This window comes from Bufo bufo, chromosome 1 (assembly GCF_905171765.1).
Source record: "Bufo bufo chromosome 1, aBufBuf1.1, whole genome shotgun sequence".
Classification (NCBI taxonomy): domain Eukaryota; kingdom Metazoa; phylum Chordata; class Amphibia; order Anura; family Bufonidae; genus Bufo; species Bufo bufo.
The window spans coordinates 434,952,791-434,974,154 of record NC_053389.1 but is presented as its reverse complement, the minus strand read 5'-3'; the positions used below and the strand labels follow the sequence as shown (position 1 = coordinate 434,974,154).

General features: G+C 42.4%; 1 protein-coding gene across 2 annotated transcripts in view; it reads left to right on the top strand.

The window, feature by feature from the left end:
• The window catches only part of CDHR2 (cadherin related family member 2), a 235,202-nt gene that overhangs the window by 156,888 nt on the left and 56,950 nt on the right, over window positions 1–21,364 (top strand). For both annotated transcript variants that reach the window (XM_040406756.1, XM_040406746.1), the window contains exons 18-23: window positions 4,171–4,240; window positions 4,765–5,379; window positions 6,398–6,469; window positions 8,214–8,263; window positions 10,005–10,156; window positions 10,248–10,350. In XM_040406756.1, the coding sequence (XP_040262690.1) occupies window positions 4,171–4,240; window positions 4,765–5,379; window positions 6,398–6,469; window positions 8,214–8,263; window positions 10,005–10,156; window positions 10,248–10,350 (1,062 nt within the window). The remainder of the gene's footprint in view (window positions 1–4,170; window positions 4,241–4,764; window positions 5,380–6,397; window positions 6,470–8,213; window positions 8,264–10,004; window positions 10,157–10,247; window positions 10,351–21,364) is intronic.

Sequence of the window (21,364 nt, the reverse complement as noted above, 5' to 3'; positions counted from 1 at the left end):
TAGGAGTTCCACTACCTGAACAATTGTACCACAATGTGAATGAGGCCCTCCATTATGTGATATACAGGTTGTATCGGAGTGCCTCTTCCTTGTAATTTTTGGCAGCACTTGCACTTTATATAGTAACATAGTAACATAGTAACATAGTACATAAGGCCGAAAAAAGACATTTGTCCATCCAGTTCGGCCTGTCATCCTACAAGTTGATCCAGAGGAAGGCAAAAAAACCCTGTGAGGTAGAAGCCAATTTTCCTCACTTTAGGGGAATAAAAAATTCCTTCCCGACTCCAATCAGGCAATCAGAATAACTCCCTGGATCAACGACCCCTCTCTAGTAGCTATAGCCTGTAATATTATTACACTCCAGAAATACATCCAGGCCCCTCTTGAATTCCTTTATTGTACTCACCATCACCACCTCCTCAGGCAGAGAGTTCCATAGTCTCACTGCTCTTACCGTAAAGAACCCTTTTCTATGTTTGTGTACAAACCTTCTTTCCTCCAAACGCAGAGGATGTCCCCTCGTCACAGTCACAGTCCTGGGGATAAATAGATGATGGGATAGATCTCTGTACTGCCCCCTGATATATTTATACATAGTAATTAGATCTCCCCTCAGTCGTCTTTTTTCTAACGTGAATAACCCTAATTTTGATAATCTTTCAGGATACTGTAGTTGCCCCATTCCAGTTATTACTTTAGTTGCCCTCCTCTGGACCCTCTCCAGCTCTGCTATGTCTGCCTTGTTTACAGGAGCCCAGAACTGTACACAGTACAGAACATATATAGAAAATAATGTTTCCTAACAACTTTTCCTCTAAAATTGATGTTATATTCGGTTTTGTGCTTATTAGTGTCAGTCTGCAAAAGTGGCGTACTACTCGGACAACATCGTTCCCAGCAGCGACCTGGGAGTCCAAGATGCATCCAGACATCCTTCCCATGCTGTTCCCGAACCATTTCAGTGGTGTTTCCATCAATTTCTGACCTTTTCCCATCAACCAGACACCCTCCCCTCTTCAAAGCAGGGGGTGCCTGGTTTAATGCTCGGGTTCTGCCATTAAATTCCACTGACTTCTACCGAGCACCTGAGCATCCTGAGGTGTTCGACCCGAGCACTCAATCACTTTGGTGCTCGATCAACACTAGTGAAAAGCAGAGTGAGGGCATTCAGTGTGACCTCAGTTGGACCCTTATATTAGCAGTCTGTTGGGGTTCCAGTTGTGCGCATGTGATCACCTGCATGGAGGCCACTGTGATTGACACACTGCAGTATCTAAGCTCTCAAATACAATTTTTTTAAATCTAAATTTCAAATTTTCAAAAATGTGGAGAATTCTCCAAAATTCCAAAATGTGCTGATTAATTTCTGAATATATGTTTACAGTGGTTGAAGCTCTGTTTCTATGGTAAAAAGCTCCAAATCACCTCTGTAGCTATGTTTTAGAACAAACTGGGTTTTCCCATCACAGACAATTGTGGCATATCGCTAGGATAAGCCCCTATTGTCTGAGAGGTGCGGGTCCCAACTCTGGGACCCGCACCTATACTGGGAACGGAGCAAGGAAAGTGGCGGAGGGCACACTGCACATGCGCAGCCACCCTCCATTCATTTCTATGGGGATGCCGAAAATAGCCAAGCCCCATAAAAATTAATGGGAGCAGTGGTGCACAAGCGCGGTGCTCTCCCATTCTCTTGTATGGGGAGAGGGCTTAGAGGTCCTAGCAATATGCCCCCATTGTCTGTGATGGGAATACCCATTTAAAGAACAGGTCAGCACACAGTTTTGGACCTAAAAACAAACTGATGATATGTGTGAGATGAGGTGTAAATGAAGTTCTTGGGTGACCCTGTAGGTCAGTTATTGTACTTTCATGTTTTTAAAGGGTATTTGCCACCAGGTTTATTGGCAGGTTTACACGAGGCAATTGTTGGGCTGATTCCTGGAAACAAATGTTAGTACAAATGATCGTTCCTGATAATGGACCAATGTTAAATTGCAGCAGATCATCTGATGAACAAGCAAAATGATCGTTTATGCAGACACGTATATCATTATTCTTTAGCAGCAGATCCTGCCGTGTGAACAGTGATTTCATTCTTAGAAACAATGAATCAGTATGAGACCGAGCAGTTGCAGAAGCCATTGCTTGTCCCCATACAGTGAATGTGATTGCTGCATGTAAATGGAGCTTTTTCCTGCACTGACAAGCAGGCAATTATCAGGAAGGAACAGTCCCTTCCTGATAATTGCCTGCTTGGTTGAAGCAAGTAAATGTGCAGTGTCCCACTGCAAGGGTTAATATATTTTGTGCACTGTACGTCTCACAGGCTGTATACTGAGAGAGTGGGGGTTTCCTGGTCACTGTTGGTGAGTCCTTAAATTCATGAGCTCCTGGCTCTCCCTAGTCCCCTGACACTGACTGCAATAGGAGTAATGTGGGAGGGCAGGGGCAGCCGCCAGCAGATGGATAATGCAGACAATGACCAGGCCCATTTACTTGCAATAAAGTCTCTCTCTTTACTGAATAGATGATGGGAGTTGCAGTACATATAGCAGCAAAAGCACAGTTCTGAGGTATATCATACAGTAGGCTTTTCCTATTAGCTGTGTATAGGCAGTAGAAATGATGGTAGTTGTCCTCCCTAAGGCCTCTTGCACACAAACCTTGTGCAGGTCCGCAATACATGGGCACCGTCCCGTGTGCACTCCGCATCAAGGATGCCGACCCATTAACTTGAATGGGTCCGCAATCACAGAGATGCGGAACGGAAGCACAGATCGGAACCCCACAGAAGCACTACGGAGTGCTTCTGTGGTGTTTCTGTCCATGCCTCCGCACCGTAAAAAAAATAGAACCTGTTATATTATTTTTTGCGTTGCGGACGGATCACGGATCCATTCAAGATGAATGGGTCTCGATCCTTCCTGGCCGCCGCACGGACGCTGCCCTTGCAATCTTCCCAAATAACCGCAGGCATGCAATTCCGTTTTCATTAACACTTTCTGCAATACTATGTGGTACTGATCTAGATCCGGATGACCAGTCCGTCTCAAACTGTGGTGGGCACATAAGCAATATACCCTTTCCATAAGCAGTAAAGTCTGAAATGGTTCCCTACCTTCTAAAATGTCGGTTCTCCTTCTGTCAGGAGTAGTCTTTGGCAAAGTTGTTCTCTGGCATTGTCAGTCTTTAGCATAAGGTTAGCTCTCTAGCAGTTTCTAGCAGACTTTAACCCTTTTACAATGATGCATGCTGTGAATTCTACAGCTTTAAAGCTTGGCTAGGCTAGAGCTATTCACTTTACCGTAGATTTTAGCAAAATGGCTGGGTTAATTCAAGTAAGTGACTTAGAGTATTGCTAAGGTGATCTGGCACCAGTTTATGCTGCCTTCAGATAGGACATCTTCACTGGTGCCAGATTCCCTTTAAAACAAAAGTAATGTATTTCTTACAATATGCCAAATACTTTTGTTCCTTTCTTTCAGCATTGTATTGTATTTAGAGATGAGCAATGTATACTAAAATTCGATTCGGCTACTTCGTCTAATTTTAGAAAAAAATTCACTTTGTGGTGAATTACTTTTCTTTGTAAGTAGAGGGTGCAATGACAGGGAGTGCCAATTGCGCTGCTCCCCGTCATTGTACCCCTCAGATGCCACGGCCGAGTGTTAAAAAAACAACAACATTCTTACCTCATCCATTTGCTCACGACAGGCCGGCCGCAGCCATCTTGATTGAAGATCTCGAGCTAAATCTCGCGTGGCCCGTGATTACATCATCACGTCGGCCAGCGTGGTAATGTCATGCATCACCGTGGACAGGATTTCATGCGAGGTCTTCAAGCAAGATGGCGGAGGTCGGTCAGTCGTGAGCAAATGGATGAGGTAAGTATGATGTATTTTTATTTTTTTTACTCTATTTCCAGTAAAATCGATTCGCTACCACAAAGCATGAGGAAATTTGGCTTAGTGGCAAATCGAATTTATCCTGACATTTGCTCAACACTAATTGTAATGTGTGACTATAGTGACTTGCACTATAGATTAGATTTTTTATATCACATTTCTTTAGCCTGGCAACAGTCTATAAACTTTTAAAAGTGTACGCCTGATCTGCTGTGGATTATACATTGCTTTATTTGGTAATCATTTCATTATCTTTCAGGATTTAAATGATAACGGGCCAATTTTCACTCAAACGGAGTACACCTTTTCTGTAAATGAGAGCACACCAGGTACATTAGTGCATTGCAATGTATATATAAATATGTTACCATGTCTGATAGCAATTTCTGTAACTATAAAATTGATATTAATACATGCTACAAGAAATGTAATAGTTATGTGAATGTGAAATGAAATGAAAATGTAAAATTTAATGACATACAAAGAATTTTCTAGAATTAATTGCTGTAATTTGTTGACCATTACATTAGTAAGCCTCATCAACATGGACATATTATGCATGGGGTTGTATGGAGCCATAATAGGACATACAGTACATAGACTTCTATGGGGATTTACATTTGTGTGGTATGCACCCTCTGATGCTGTATTAAAGAAATAAGTCAGTAATATGATGCTGCATGGAGCACCATATGACAGTACACAAAGTGCCAATGGCATAGTTGTAGTATATGTAAAAGGACTGCATACATACAAAATTCCCTAATATTCTTATATTAATAGAATACTTTTAAAAACTATTTTAAGTCATAAAGTTGGCTCATTAATGTATCATAATCATGTCATCTTCCAGGGGCTTATGTTGGAAGTGTAAACGCCAGTGATCACGATCAGACTGATTTAAATAATCGTATCAGTTTCAGCATTTCCCAAGGCGGATCTGGGAACTTTATCATACGAGGACAAAGACAAGCATTGGGCCAATACCTTGGGGTCATAACTTTAAGTGATCCTTATTTGGAGCTGGATTATGAACAACAGCAAATGTACACCTTGATAATAGAAGCTGAGGACAATGGGATTGAAGGAGACAGTAATATTGCAGATGCTACTGTCATTGTACAAGTGCTTGATCTCAATGATGAACCACCATACATAGTCCCCCCTTCTCTGGTAGATCTTTACATTTTTGAGAACACAACTGATGGGACAAAAAAGATTGCAACTTTGAATGCAAAAGATCCTGATACCAACCATAACCTGGAATTCCAGGAACTTGCTATGAGCTGTTTCAAAAATGGAAAGGATGTGGGCAGCATATGCTATGACTGGCTCTGGCTTGCACCCAACGGAGAGCTGTTTGTGAACCATACTGAAGATGTTGATTATGAAGAGTGTGACCTTATGGTGATGCTTTTACGTGTGGAGGACAAGCTAACATTTCTTGGGAACAGATACAGCCAGAACGGTATGCCCACTTCCCATTGTTATACCCTGTAGATGTCATTGTTAATTTGCTAACATTGTGGTAATACTTCTGTAGGGATGTCCCTGCTGCAACCCTCATCTATTATCCAAATCATTGAAAGGAGCATAATAGAATTATATTAAATATATGGAAAATAGATTAGATTGGAGTTGCTCACAATGTACGTTATAAAGTTGTGAAGTGGCTCCACCTAACATTCTCCAAGGCAAAATTCCATTTTTAAATGAGTAGAATTATAATACTGAATACTTTCTTTAGGTCGGACTCTGGATGCCCCAGACCAATTGCGGGTTTAATGACCAGAACTCATAGAATCATAGGGATCTATGGCCTTACATGTGACTTTTAATCTATACCTACCTTTTTTAATGGAAATCTAGTTTTAAGAATGAATTTTGATGTGTGCTGTGATGAGCGACGTTTTCAAAAATTTGATTCAGCTGCTTCACCGAACTTAAGAAATTTGATTTGTTATGAAGTACTTCGTCACGAATCGCATTCCATTGTATGTAGCGAGCGCAATGATGGGGAACGTCGATCATGCCACCCCCTGTCATTGAACCCCTCAGATGCCGTGTTCAACGCTGATCATGGTATCTGAGAGTCACATTGATGCCTTTCAGAGGTTAATCAGGGGTTAAAAAAAAGTACATACCTCATCCATTTGATTGCAGAGAGGCCGTCTTGGCCATGATTGAAGAAAATGCGCCAAATCTTGTGCATGATGACGTCAGCGCTCTTGAGATTTGGCACGTTTTTGTCAATCAAGATGGCCGTGACTGCCTCTCTGCGATCAGATGGATGAGGTGAGTATGTATTTTTACTTTACCACCATTTCAGGAAAAATTGATTCGTTACCACGAAATTTGTCTTTATGATGAATAAAATATTTCCTGAAATTCGGATCAAAGTCCACTTCATTAACTTCGATTCGCTCAACACTAGGATATAGGAACAATTTACTTTACAATACAAACGCTCTTTTTTTCCTGTCTAGTGAGCCAGAGAGTGGTGATACAAGATGTGAATGATCATGCTCCTGAATTCTTAGACATCGAGAGTGCATTCGGTATGTAATATTCTTATCCCTTACAAGTCAGAAGCCAGTTATAGCAGAATGGAAGGAAGTGTTAAGAGTGTAGGCTGTGGAGTTCATTCTTCTACTGAAAGGTTAAAAGACCATAAGTATGGCATTAGATAGAATAGAGACCTTATTTGAGGCACAGAATAAAGTGATGGATGCTAGGTTCTGGAAAGCTCATGACAATGGAAATATTCCTTACAAATCCCTCTAAAGAATGAATGGTAATACTGTATTTTATTATCTCATCTGATTTTCTATGGTGTCCACACACAGACCAATGCTGATGACTGCTCTAAGGTCTCATTACAATATTATAGTCAAACCTGGTGCCAGTACAGGTGAGACATTATGGTCAAAACATGTCCTTACAGTCTGACATGGAACTGATAGTCTCAATCCACACTATTCAGCTATGTGCCCTAATATTAATGGGTATGTGCATGGGACTGATCACTTCCACCATGCCCTTATCCCTTTGCTCCACTTAGTGATTTCTGTTAATTAACAGGGTTGCCAACTTCCATTTCTTAGAAATAGTGAAACATTTTGCAGGGACAAAAATATATTCTAAACTATGATGAATACTTTTAATCAGAATTGGCTTCTAATAGTTTTTTTTTCTTCCTCTTGCAAGATGCTATCTTTATTTAACATCAGAAACAGTTGCCCTATTATCAGAACTAATAAATTTGTATAAATAAATCAAAAGTTAATGAAGAGATCTCTTCCATGATCTATTCATACCCTGGGCCGTAGCTATAACATGGGAGCATCTTCAATGCCTACACAAACATGGAAAGATTGTAGACCTGGAGTAGAAGTAAGACTACAGAACTCTCTGCTAGGAGAAATTGTCATGGTGAATTCATTGGAGTTTAAAGGGAACCTGTCACCTGGAAAAGACAATTTACACTAATCACAGTACCTTAAAGTATCTCTCATAGTGTGCCCAAATATGTATTCATATCTTCTTTCTGCGTTGTGCTGTCTCATAAAATTGACTTATAAAACTGTGTTTGCCACCTTTTTGAAGTCGTGCTGAAGTCACGGGGGCAGCGGCCTCCTTGACTCAACCGTCGGATAAGCCCGCCCCTATGCCGCTCCTCCGCATATTGATGGACATTTTTCCCTGTAGCCGTGACCGCGCTCTTCTCGCGCATGCGCCATGCGCATCCTGCCGCAGCGCGATCCCGGCTACGGCTCCCATCCTGGCATCTGCATGTTCACTGCACCTGCACTGCAGTGCAAGCAGACAGTGATCGCGCTCACGCCGCAGGGGAGAAGGGATGGGCGCGAGCGCGCTGTACAGGAACGGCGCAGGCGCAGTGAACAAGAAGATGCCAGGGAGGAAGGGAGCTGTAGCCGGGATCATGCTGTGGCAGGACACGCACGACGCTGCCCCCGTGACTTCAGCACGACTTCAAAAAGGTGCCATACACAGTTTTATAAGTCGATTTTATGAGACAGCACAACGCAGAAAGAAGATATGAATACATCTTTGGGCACACTATGAGAGATACTTTAAAGTACTGTGATTAGTGTAAATTGTCTTTTCCAGGTGACAGGTTCCCTTTAAAAGCGGCCTAGAAGCCTTTCTAGTTTGGGAACCTGGCCTCATGGAGGTTTCTTCCACTCCTTGTTCAAAATTGCAGGTAGATTTGGTTGAACTAGACTCAACCTTACAAACTATGTTACTATAAAGCATACTATCACTTTTATATCTCTACAGTGGTTATACCTGAAACAGCTGTTATTACTACTGAAGTTGCTTCTGTGAAGGTAATTAGCATATCTTTTTTATATTTGATGTTTCATTCGGTATTAGATTTTCAAAAATACACAGAATGAAGGATATTAAAACAGTACGATCAGTTCAGCACTGCTCTGGAATGCCAGCTAGCAATGGATATCTACTTACTGGTACGATTAGTATCACTTCACTAGCAGTGGTGCTGTGTGACAGTTCATGTAGACAATCCAGAGTGAAGAAAATGCCTGCAACACACATTGGAACTCTTTAGGGTTAGACTTTATTCTTTAGTGCTCAGTTGCTGTTGTAACACAGAAGGTAAACACAAGTCTAATGACCTACAGCCATTTCATATGTGTTTAAATTCGACTGAATATCACACAGCATATAATGTGTTAATTACAGCACAGACTTCTACAAAAGTTAAAATGTCAACAAAACACATACAAAGCACATAATAGTACATAAAAGTACATAATACATAAAAAAAAAAAAAAATTCTATCATTTATTCCTAATTGTCTGAGAACTTCAGTTTTAATTATCCAGACAGCCTCAGTTTGCAGTTACATAGTGGGTCTATCATGGGACCATTTGTTGGTGCCAAAATACTACTGAAATTTAGCAAGCCTTAATACTGAACAGTCCCTCTTCTCATGTGGGATTAATGTCTGGGCACCATTACCTTTAGTAATGGGGTAGAAACATTCCCAGATTTGTTTAAAAAGGGAGTGTAGAATAGTATGAATAAATGTCTCACTGCACTAATTTGTACAACTTGGACCATCTGCATATTTTTATAGATGGATCACTGTCCACGTTTTTAATTACCTATCATGTCTGCATCCATATCCAGTTTCTGTGCATTTCCTAAAATCTCTGTCTGATTTGTTCTTCTCATAAGATTTTTAAATCTGCTAAAAGACACAAAAGGAGGTCTCTGTAAATGTAGCAAAGCATTGGCGGCAATAGGTTGACGAAATGCACTCATAGTCATGCCAATTTCATTGATTTCAATGTGAATGTCCAATAATTCAATAGAGTTCCTCCCAAAGCTAGCATTGAACTGCATATTTAATTGACTGACATTAATGTATGTCCGAAAATCCAAAATTTATTGTTGTCTAGACAACCAAACAAGTCGGTTGCATGTCTTATAAAAAATTGTTCTTCTCAAGAGGCTAAAAAACGTATTGGCAAACATTCAGACCATCGGCATACCCCTCATCATACTTGTACACTGCATGTACCGTTTGTCATTAAACCTGGAGGTATAGTGAGACAACACAAAATGTAAAGAATTACAAATAAAGTTTTGATGGCATTCATGCTATTATTATGCCAAATGCTGGTGGTACACAAACTGACTGCGTCTTCCTCCCTGTCCTGATATGGAAGCAACTGAACAGGGCCTGGAGGATTAGGAGACTCCACCTGGTAAGTTTAACAGTGTAGGTATGGTTCTTAAAACTGTTACAAAAACTGCTTATTTCACAAAAAGTAGGGCTTGCAGTTTATATTGTGGTAATGTTTTTCCCCATTTAATTCAAAATTTGCTGCTGCAAATTTACATTTTCTTACATGTTCAGCTTTTGACTAGTGTCTTTTAAAACCCCAGAAGATATTTTTGGAGAAGATTTTCAATGTACAAATTTGAACCCAAAATATGTAGCAATTGGCTATAATACATCTGTCACGTTTTTATAATTCTTTTAATGTATTTAAAATGTGTTACATATACAATGTTTTTTTTGTTTTTTTTTCTATCAAGGCTCAAGATAAAGACAGTGGTGAAAATGCTGTATTAAGCTTCTCAATTTACAAAGTGGAATTTATTTCCTCAAGTGGTGACTCTCAGCAACTTGGAAACATCTTCAGCATTACCACCAGTTCTGAAGATGGCATATACACAGGCTCTCTCAGGTCTGTTGTATTCATGCAAATGCTCAGGTGAACAGTTGGTTTACATGCAGTTTATTTTTTTGGAGTTCATTATGTCCTTTTTAACTTACAGAGTTGCAAGTAATTTGGATAGGAAATTAAAGGGTCAGTACGAAGTGACAATTACAGCGATAGATGGAGGGAATCCTCCACTGAACTCTACCCGCTCTATAACGGTAAGACTTAAGATATATGCTGAATATTTGCTCCACAGATTTGCACATTGATTTACAGCACTAGTCAAAAGTTTAGACACACCTTTTCATTCCATGTTTTCTCTCGTGTTTGTTTTTATTATCTACATTGTAGATTCATGTTGAATACATGAAAATGATGAACAAACACAAGCCCCTTTTTCTTTGACAGCTTTGCACACTCTTGGCATTCTCTTAGTTAGCTTCATGAGGTAGTCACCTGGAATGGTGTTCCAACAGTTTTGAAGGAGTTAACAGAGGCACTTGTTTGCTACTTTTCCTTCACTCTGTGGTCAAAACTCATTCCAAACCATCTCAATTGGGTTACAGTTGGGTGAGTCTGGAGGCCACGTCATTTGCTGCAGCACTTCATAATTCTCCTTCTTGTTCAAACAGCCCTTACATAGCCTGGACATGTGTTTGGGTTCATTTCCTGTTGAAAAACAAAGGATAGTCACACTAAGATCAAATAAGATAGGTTGCCATTTCACTTCAGAATGCTTTGGTAGCCATCCTGGCTAAATGTATGCCTTGAATTTTGAATAAATCACCAACAATGTCATCAGGGGTGGACTGGGAACCTAAAGGGTTGTGCATGCAGTATATAGTGAGGACCTATCCTCGGGATAGCTGTTTGAAGAGCAGGCAGCGCTCCATGCTCTTGGCGGAGCAGCGTAATTACAAGTACTTGAGCCATTTACTTGAATGGAGCGAGTGCTTGTAATCATACTATATCACAAGGGAGATGACACACAGTGTAATGAGAAGGAAGCAGCGTTCACACGGAGCACCACCTCCTCTTGAAATAGCTGATCAGGGGGGGTGTTGGGTGTCAGACCTGAGGATAGGTCATCACTAAATTCTGCCGGCACAAGCCCCGTAAAGTGGCTAATATGTTTAAGGTGGGTCCAAATTGACAGAAGGTGGGCAACACAAGTAGGCAGGGCAATAAATACCTTAATGTAGCACAAAATACTGCCCAGCAGAACCAAATACCTCAGTCAAGTACAAAATACTACCCCAGCATAACCAAACACCACAGTACATTACAAAATACAGTAGTATTCAACTGTAGCACAGTCCTCTGGATGGTGATGATACTGTTTAATTCAGGAAGGCACCTGCATCCACCGGCCAGATGTATAAGTACCTGATGCTACTAGCATTAATTAATGCTAAGAGTATCAAAATTTCCCTGTAGGGTCTATGGCCAGTCCACCCCTGAGTGTCATATGCAAAGCACCCCCACACCATCACTCTTCCCTATGCTTCACTGTGGAAACCACATATGTAGAAGCCATCAATTCACCCTTTCTGCATCTCACAAAAACATGGCAATTGGAACCATAAATCTCAGATTTTGACTCATCAAACCAAAGTACAAATTCCCTATGGTCTAATGTCCATTCCTTGTGTTTTTTGTTCCTCAGTAGATGCTCCTTTGCAGCATTTCATAAAGGCCTGAGTCCCACAGTCTCCTCTGAATAGTTGATGTTGAGATATGTCTGGTATTTTAGCTCTGTAAGGCTACTTTCACACTATCGTTTTTACTGGATCCGGTAGGGTTCAGCAAAAATGCTTCCATTACTGATAATACAATCATTTGCATCCGTTATGAATGGATCCGGTTGTATTATCTTTAACATTGCCAAGACGGATCCGTCATGAACTCCATTGAAAGTCAATGGAGGATGGATCCGTTTTCTATTGTGGAAGATTGTGTCAGAGAAAACGGATCCGTCCCCATTGACTTGCATTGGGGGTCATGCCGGATCCATCTTGCTCCACATCCCAGGACGGAAAGCAAACTACAACATGTTGTGGATTGCTCTCTGGTATGGGAACACAACTAAATGGAACGGAATGCATTTTGGAGTATTCCGTTCTGTTCAGTTCAGTTTTGTCCCCATTGACAATTAATGGGGACAAAATTGAAGCGTTTTTTTCCGGTATTGAGTCCCTATGACGGATCTCAATACCGGAAAAGTAAAACGCTAGTGTGAAAGTAGCCTAAAACATTTATGTAGGCTCTAAACTAAGGTGCTAGTAATTAGTGGTTTCTGATGCTGGTAACTCTAATGAACTTACCCTCTGCAGCAGAGGTAACTCTTGGTCTTTCTTTCTTGGGATGGTCTTTATGAGAGGCAGTTTTATCATAGTGTTTGATGGTTTTCATGAGTGCACTTGAGCCAAAATTTTGGAAATCTTCCGGACTGACTGACCTTCATGTCTTAATGATGATGGACTGTCATTTATCTTTACGGTACTTAGTTGAGTGGTTCTTGCCATAATGTGGATTAGAAAAGTAGTAAAATAGGGCTAAATACTGTATAAAACTGTGTACCAATCCTACCTCTTCACAATACAGCCGATGGTCTCAAATACGTTATGAAGGCAAGAAATTCTACAAATGAACTCTTCACAGGTGTGGTAATTAGTGTTGAGCACGAATATTCGAATAGCGAATTTTTAACGCGAATATTGCCACTTCGAGAATTCGAGAATATTTAGAATATAGTGCTATATATTCATTATATTCTGCTTCTTGCTTGTGGGCCAATAAGAAGGAAGCAATGTCAAGTTCACAACAATACTTAGTGCACCAATCAGTAATCTGTAGTTAGACCTGCTAAAATGTGAAGTTGCACGTAGTGCGAAAAAATATTCTAATCACTGCCGATTAGCGCAATCGCAAATATATTGGAGCACTTGACTCTATCTGCATATAAAGCTATTCTAATGTTCTGCCGTGCCAACCATTTTCTCCAGTCTCAGGAAACTTATACCAGCTTGAAAAATGTAGCCAAAGTGACCCACGCCTGTATATCGCGTTACGAACTCGCATTACGCGATTTTTACATTTCCGATTTACCTCATTCAATAAAATGTTGAATTCTTGAAATTCGCGAATATATGACAAATATTCTATAAAATATTCATGAAATATCGCGAATTCGAATATAGCCCCTGCCGCTCATCACTAGTGGTAATGTGTACAGTATAATCATAAAGGGTGTGTATATCCCACCCAGATACCTCAGCTGGGTGAGATAAGTGGAGTCCAGAAAAGCTGTACTCGCTTCAGCAAAAGTAGTTGCTGGACTTGTTTTGTTAAAGTTATATGGGCTGGATTTTATTTGGACTTTAGGTTTGGCAGTGGGACCTCACAGTCCACACACCCTTCCACTGCACATATTCCCATTAACCTGAGGTGATTGCAGGTGAGGCGGTCTGTAATAATTAATGAGGGATAAAACAACCATCTGTGTATGAGTCTGGAGAGAGGAAGTGACCCTAGAAAGTGGCAATCCTGAGAGGCTTATGTGGTAACAGCCAGGAGGGCTGTTAGACCGTATGGCTGAGTGAAGCCAGATCTCTCCCCTAATGTGGGACTTATGCCTGGTGAAGCTGACCGGCTGAGTGTCAGAGCCGGATACCCCATGTGTGAATGGTGCTTTAAAGGTGAGATAGGGCAACCTATGTAGTAGGTAGAGCCCAGATGGGCAGGTGTTTATTTTGCTGTCTTTGTGTTTTGGAGTGCTGGAACCTTACTTTACCCAGTGACGATATAACTGGGTGATCATCTATATTACTGAAGTGCCAAAATAAAGCACCATTTGGACTTTAACCCCATTGTCTGAGGAGAAATCTGTCATTGCCACCCTGCTTCAGAGAGCGATTCCTTACAATTTGGTGGATGATGCTGCCATGCCGATGCTAAAAGGCAACAGCAGGTTGCTAAGGGCAACAGCGTGACAGTTTGTGCTTTAAACATGCTGGGTGAAAGCTGCAGTTGCTGCTAATCTGAACACGTCTGCTGTGTTGCAAGGAAAGCTTGCTGAAATTTAAAGGGCCAGAAGCCCAAGTTGCAGAAACTGTGTTGCTACAGGACTGTCTGTTGCTGGCTGATGCAGGCCAATCTAGAGGCTCAACAGAGACATGAAGAAGCCTTACGTGTCCAGCAACAGGCCATGGTGCTGGCCATTGCACGGCAAAGAGAGGCTGACCAAAGGTTCCTAGAAAAGCATGTGAAGTGGCAACAGGAGCATGAAAGGCTCATGGATGAGTCTGCCAGACAAAGAAGCGTCCTAACCCAAGGCCAAGGCATTTCCCTTACTAACCGCTATGCTGAGAAACTGAGCAGTGACCAGGAACCAAGAGCTGAAAGTTCTCAGGATGCAGGAAAAGGAGGAAGACCACAATGGAGATGTCATGGCCGCACCAACACCTCCCTGGAGTGCCATACCCGTGACTACTGTGGGTAACAGAGTTTTGGCTGTTGGGGGTGTGTGAAGGAGTGCAAGAGGGAGCACGGCTCTAAAGGCTGGGCATGGACAAAAGACTAATTCTGTGTACCAGGGGCAATCTTGTCCCAGAAAGGTCCAGATGCTCCAGTGCAGGGAGGTGCCATGAGTGGGGACACATTGCAGCCCATTGCCCTCTTATTTCATAGCCCAAGGAGTGTGATGCTACCCAGCAACAGACACTCTTTGTGGAACTTGTTTGTGCGGCTTCAACGGGACGAGAGAATGAGCCACAGTTATGTCCTCCGGTGGTAAATGACTGCTCTGTCAAGTATCATTTAGACTCTGGGAGTCTGGGCAACGTGGTGCATGCCAGCTTGGTAGCCGGGGATTATGTGCGGGACAAACAGCTGAATGTGATGGACATAGACGGGGATAGCAATCCTGTAGCTCACTGACTATCCTGTAGCTCACTGAATCTGAGACTCCAATGGGAACTGGGACTTATGATCTTGATGTTGCTAACAAACTCATGAATTATGTAATTTTGGGCTGTGATTTCCCCTTGTTCTGGGAATTGTGGGGAAGTGGAGACACTTCTGCAGTAAGTTATTAAACTCCTACAGAACCTGTACAGTACCTATCCCTTTAAATGAAGGTGTAAGGGAGATACACAGTATACACAATGGTTTAGGTGAAATGACCTTTGAAAACAATGGTGCAGCTAAGGTGCAGAGTGAACGTGTGAACTTAACTGAAATGCATAATGAAAATGTGGGGTCATGTGAAATATGTGGTGATTATGATTACACCCCCTTTCCTTTGCAGGTTGTGGTCGGTCAAGAAGCTCCCCCTCCCAGTAAAAATGTATGTAATTTAGAAATGCTGATTGATGTTGAGAGCACAAACAGCTGAGGGAACCCACTATGGTAAATGTGCAGGAAAGTAGCAGTACTAAAGGGTGTACCACATGTACCAGGTGCGGATAAGCAGTCTCCAAAATGTTTTATGGTTAGTGAGCTCGGGTGCAGGGTTGATGGAGGTGTTGTGACATACAACCTGAACCAGGCACATGAAAGAGAGCCTGAGCAGGGATCAAGCTGGGAGAAATTAGCATAGAGTCCAAAAACTATACCCAGGCAGTGGAAGACTACCTGGCATGTTTGACAATCCACAAGGAGAAGATGGAAAACATTTCTGCTGAACAAGTTAATGGGGCTGATGTGGATGCAGAAGCCAAGAGACTCATGGCAGTAAGACCTGGTCATGAAAGACATCCCCTCCGCCGTCAATGCCTTCCAGGGAGCCAGCAGTCTTCTGGGGAAGAAATACGGGGAGACGGCTGACCAGTGTGTAGATGCTGTCTACTACTATGGGATGGTGCTTCTGGAGCTTGCACGAATCGAGAACAATGTCCTGAGTAACACTCTGGAAGGAATGCCAGAAGAGAAAAATGAAGTCTGCTAAGGACCCCAATTTCCCCAGTGCTGCCAACCTCGATGAGAAAGAAAGGGAGGAGTTAAGAGGGTAGGTATATGATGCCATGCCCAAGAAGGATGACAAGGCGAACAAGGAGAATGGAGACTCCAAAAAGACAATGGCTGAAGAAGCTAAGGCTGATGAGTTGCAGTGGGAGAAATGCTCAGACGCTGCAGAGACCAAAGATGAGGCTGAAGGAGAGTCAGCAGAAGTGGAAAAAGACACTGAAGAAGCAGAGGACTCTAAAGCTCCAGCCAAACCTGAGGAAACCACTGCTGAAGAGAATGAAGAGCGCAGAAATAGAACTTCTGATCATTTCATAACTAGCAAATATGGAAGCAGAGATGCTGAAAGAACTGTCAAAAAAGAACAAGTGGAAACAAAATTGAGTTCCCTGGAAGGGAAACTGCAAAAGACCAAGGAAGAAATGAACCAGATGCGTTTAAAAGGAGCGAGCGGGGACAAGCATGCTCTGCTGAAGGAGCTCCGCAAAGCAAAGGAGAAAGTGTCTGGACACAACCATGACCGGGAACAACTGTGCGAACAGTTCAATCGAGAGCTGCAGCAGTCCAAGAAAGAGCATGAGGAGCATGTGCGGGAGCCAGAGAATCCTAAGGGAGAGCCTGTTGGTCGTATAAATACATCTCCTAAAAGGAGTTCCAGAAGCCAAGATCAAAACTCTGAGAGTAAAGAAAAAAGAGGGACGCTATCTGTTCGAGCATGAACGCCAGAGGCAAAGAGAAAGAGAAATAGAGAGACAAAGAGAGCGAGATAAAGGAATACGAGAGCACATCATAGTCGCTCGTGAAAGAGTAGAACGAGAGTGTCTGGCCATTAGATGAGCACTGGCTCACTGAGCACTAGGTAGAAAGTTTGTGTTTGTGACCAACCAAGATCTGCTGGCCACTGGAGGGCATGGTGCGATGTAAAAGAAAGGAGAGGAGGGGGGGGGGGGATATGTGCTAATGTGTACGGTATAATCATGGAGGGTGTGTATATCCCACCCAGATACTTCAGCTGGGTGAGATAAGTGAAGTCCAGAAAAGCTACACTCAGTTTAGCATAAGTAGTTGCTGGAGCTGTTTTGTTAAAGTTATATGGGCTGGATTTTATTTGGATTGTGAGGTAGGTTTGGAAGTGGGACCTTTCAGTCCACACACCCTTCCACTGCACATAAGCCCTTTAACCTGAGGTGATTGCAGGTGAGGCGCGCTGTAATAAGGGATAAAACAATCCTCTGTGTATGAGTCTGGGGGAGAGGAAGTGACCCTACAGAGGGAAGCCCGAGATGCTTGTGTGGTCACAGCCAGGAGGGCTGTCCTCTCAGGAGTTCTTGTATCGGCTCAGAAATCTTGGTGAAGTGAGGGATAAAACGTCTGTAGTATCCTGCAAAACTTCACCTCTTTTACTGTGGTAGGAGTAGGCCAATTCCGGAATGCGGCTATCGTCTCTGGATATGGCTTGACACCTTCAGAACTGACAATATATCCCAGGTACTTGACTTCTGGTTTCAGTAGGTAGCACTTAGAGGGTTTGATCTTAAATCCGTGCTTGATGAGGACTTGAAAAACTTCTGCAAGATGTTTTAAGGGGTCTTCAGAGGATTTAGAGTAGATGATGACATCATATGGGTATACAAGACAGTTTCAAAGTTCTTGTGGCCTAAACAGCGTTCCATTAGTCTTTGGAAAGTTCCAGGTGCATTGCAAAGTCCAAACGGCATATAGTTGAATTCAAATAGACCCATAGGGGTAGTAAATGCTGTTTTTTCACGATCTTCAGAAGCCATGCGTACCTGCCAGTACCCACTGGTTAAATCCAGAGTTTAAAAGTAAGCTGAGGACCCTAATGCTGTCAAGTACTCTTCAATTCTTGGTAAAGGATAGGCATCCTTGTGGATAATTTGATTAATCTTCCTGTAGTCCACACAGAATTGAATGTTACCATCTTTCTTTCGGACAAGGACTAGAGGTGCAGCCCATGGACTATGGCTGTCTTTGATTTTTGAATCTTTCATCTCCTGGATCATCTTTTTCACAGATTGGTACATAGTTGGTGGTATAGGCCGGTGCCTTTCTTTGATTGGAGGGTGTGAACTGGTAGGGATGGTGTGCTTGATTACAGTGACCTCTCCATAATCTGAAGGATGTTTACTAAAGGCTTGATGATGATCCTTCACGACTTTTAAGACTCCTTCATTTTTGTTTCTCAGGTGTAGAAGTATCTCCCACATTGAGTTCTGTCCACCATAATGTATTTGGAGTATAATCTTGAGTATTCAGCTTCCGAGTAGACTGTTCAGTCGTAGCTACAGGAACACTGATAACATCTTGAAAAGTGACTTGTAACAACTGAGCAACAGGGTAGTGCTTGGTCAAGGTTATACTGCTACTACTTAAGTTCAGGAGACGAATTGGCACTTTACCTTGAGAAATGGTCACTAGACTTCTTGCAGCTCGGACTAGAGGATGGTCTTCTAGGTTGATAGGCTCTACTAGGGCTTGGTAGTCTTGACCTTGGATTCCGGGAGCGGCTCGGCACCATAGGAGTGTTTCAGTATTGGGTTACAGGATCACTGGTTGGTTACCTTTGATGCGAGCACAGCAAATCTCTCCTTTCTCGTTAAAAAATTTCTGTTGTGCATTTAATAAACGGATGATCTCTTGCATCACCTTTTTGGAGGCAGGTGAAGCGGTAGGCATGGACTTGTGTAAACCTTCAAGCATTTCTGTATAACAGTTCCTAAGGATGTTCATTACTAGGACTACTGGAGGGTTGTTATCTTCCCTGACTTGTACAACAATGATACCTTGTTGGGGTAGTGTGGTTCCTCCCACTTGAAGAGTTGGCTCCCAGTACCCATTCACTGGCATGGGTTTGCCGTTGCTGGCTATAATGCTCAGCCAGGATTCAGGTGGCTGTGTCAGCTGGTTGTGGTCCCAGTATTTCTGAAATGCAGTCTGTTGGATAGTTGTGACTTGAGACCCGGTGTCCAATAAGGCAACAAAGGGAACCCCGTTGATTCGGAGAACCACTTCTGGACAGGATCCTACATATCTGGGCATCCAGCTAGGATCTTCTAGACCTACTGCTTTACCTCCAGAGGGGCGGTCCTTGGCCTCGGGGGTCGACCTTTTAACTGCCAGCACATCATTTCTGTATGGCCTGGCGACAGTATCTACAAATGGGTCGCTTTTCTCGTTAAAGCGGTCAGTAGGACGTCTACAATGGTTTCTGGGATAAGTCGCTTTATCATCAGGAGGGTAATGTTTCCTTGGTAACGGTGTCTCATCCTCCAGCAATAAGGGTTTTTCCCACTGTTCCAATTTTTGGCATACTTTCTCCAGACATTTGGTTAGGAAGTTGACTTGATCTGTCAAGGCAGCAACTGCATCAGGAACTGGAGCTTGAGCTTCCTGACTGACTATAGGGTGACATTTTGGAGATATAGCTGGCTTATTCACAGACATTTTAGCAGGCCTAGCAGGCTCTGGTTGTGGGTCTTTCCCCAGAATACAGATAGCTAGCTCTTTGAATTTTTAGAAGGTAGAACTTGGGTGCTGTGCAGCTAACATCTTTAACTGGCTCTTTAAGGTTTCTGTCCTAACACCTTCAATGAATTGTTCTCTCAGTGTTTTATCTTGATCCTCTTCTTTATGGGGGTCTACCTGTATAACAGCTTGCAGGGTTTTCTGTAAGGATAATGCAAAGTCTCTGAGTGACTCACCAGGCTGCTGTCTCTTGCTGAATAATCTCATCTTGACCTCTGACACAGTCTTGGGTTGAAACGTGGTGTAGAGTCGTTCAAATATCTGCTCCACTGTTCTTTTCTCTGAGCTTGGCCAGGATTTCACTTCTCTGAGGGCGGCTCCTTCCAATTGTGCAATGAGGATTTGCATTTGCTGTTCTGCTGACACGGTACAATCTGAATATTGACAAAAAATATATATTTAAATTCCCTTAAAACATGAGCTTCCCTAGCATATCATGGGAACCAGGGTGCTCCTAGAAAATAAGGTGATGATGCTTGGTGCTGCAGCGGCTGGTGCTGTGCCGAAACTAGCTGCGGCTGCTGCAGGGAACCTGCTGAGAACAGGCTGCTCACTATCCCCTTGTTCAGACATGACAATGACAGTCGTTCAATATTATGCATATTAAATATGGTTTTACACACTTTTTGTGTTGCGTTGCTATGGGCAACCACTACTTTGTAGGAGTCTGGCCCTTTAAGAGTCGCTGTGACAGCTTAATATAGAGGAGTATAGAAACATAGAAACATAGAATGTGTCGGCAGATAAGAACCATTTGGCCCATCCAGTCTGCCCAATATACTAAATACTATGGATAGCCCCTGGCCCTATCTTATATGAAGGATGGCCTTATGCCTATCCCATGCATGCTTAAACTCCTCCACTGTATTTGCAGCTACCACTTCTGCAGGAAGGCTATTCCATGCATCCACTACTCTCTCAGTAAAGTAATACTTCCTGATATTACTTTTAAACCTTTGCCCCTCTAATTTAAAACTATGTCCTCTTGTAGCAGTTTTTCTTCTTTTAAATATTCTCTCCTCTTTTACCTTGTTGATTCCCTTTATGTATTTAAAAGTTTCTATCATATCCCCTCTGTCTCATCTTTCTTCCAAGCTATACATGTTAAGGTCCTTTAATCTTTCCTGGTAAGTTTTATCCTGCAATCCATGTAGGAGTATGGTGCTCTGTAAGGCAGATTGTGATCCTAAACAGTCCTTATTAAGGATAATTTTCCCAAGTGCGCTCATTCTGACATTCATGGATGATTCTCAGGCTGCAGGGGAGTTGGAACACTCTTTTTTTTATTTTCAAGGTTGAGCTGCTTTCACTTCCTCTATGGGTACAGCTGGTTTTTCTGTCCTCCTAGGAACTTGCACTTAAACACTTTTGTTCCTCTGTGGAGGCAGGCTGTTTGTCTCCCTCAGTATGCGGAGAGCAAAAACAAGATGGCTGATTAACCCCTATTTTTACAGCAGCAAATAAATGCAATACAGTCACTTATTTGGTGGTTTTACAGATGCTGTAAGCTTCAGCAGTGATCTGAGAGAACATATATATTGTTTAAACTAAGGCACAAAGGATTTAGATCCTGTTCATGGACACCAAAATTATGCAGCGGATTGGACTGCAGGGGCAGTATGTGAGTGCACGGTGGGCTGATGGGGTTAGTAGTCATAATCACGGTTTGCAGTGATGAGGAAGACAGCACTAAATCCTCCGGGGCACTCTCTATTGCAGGGA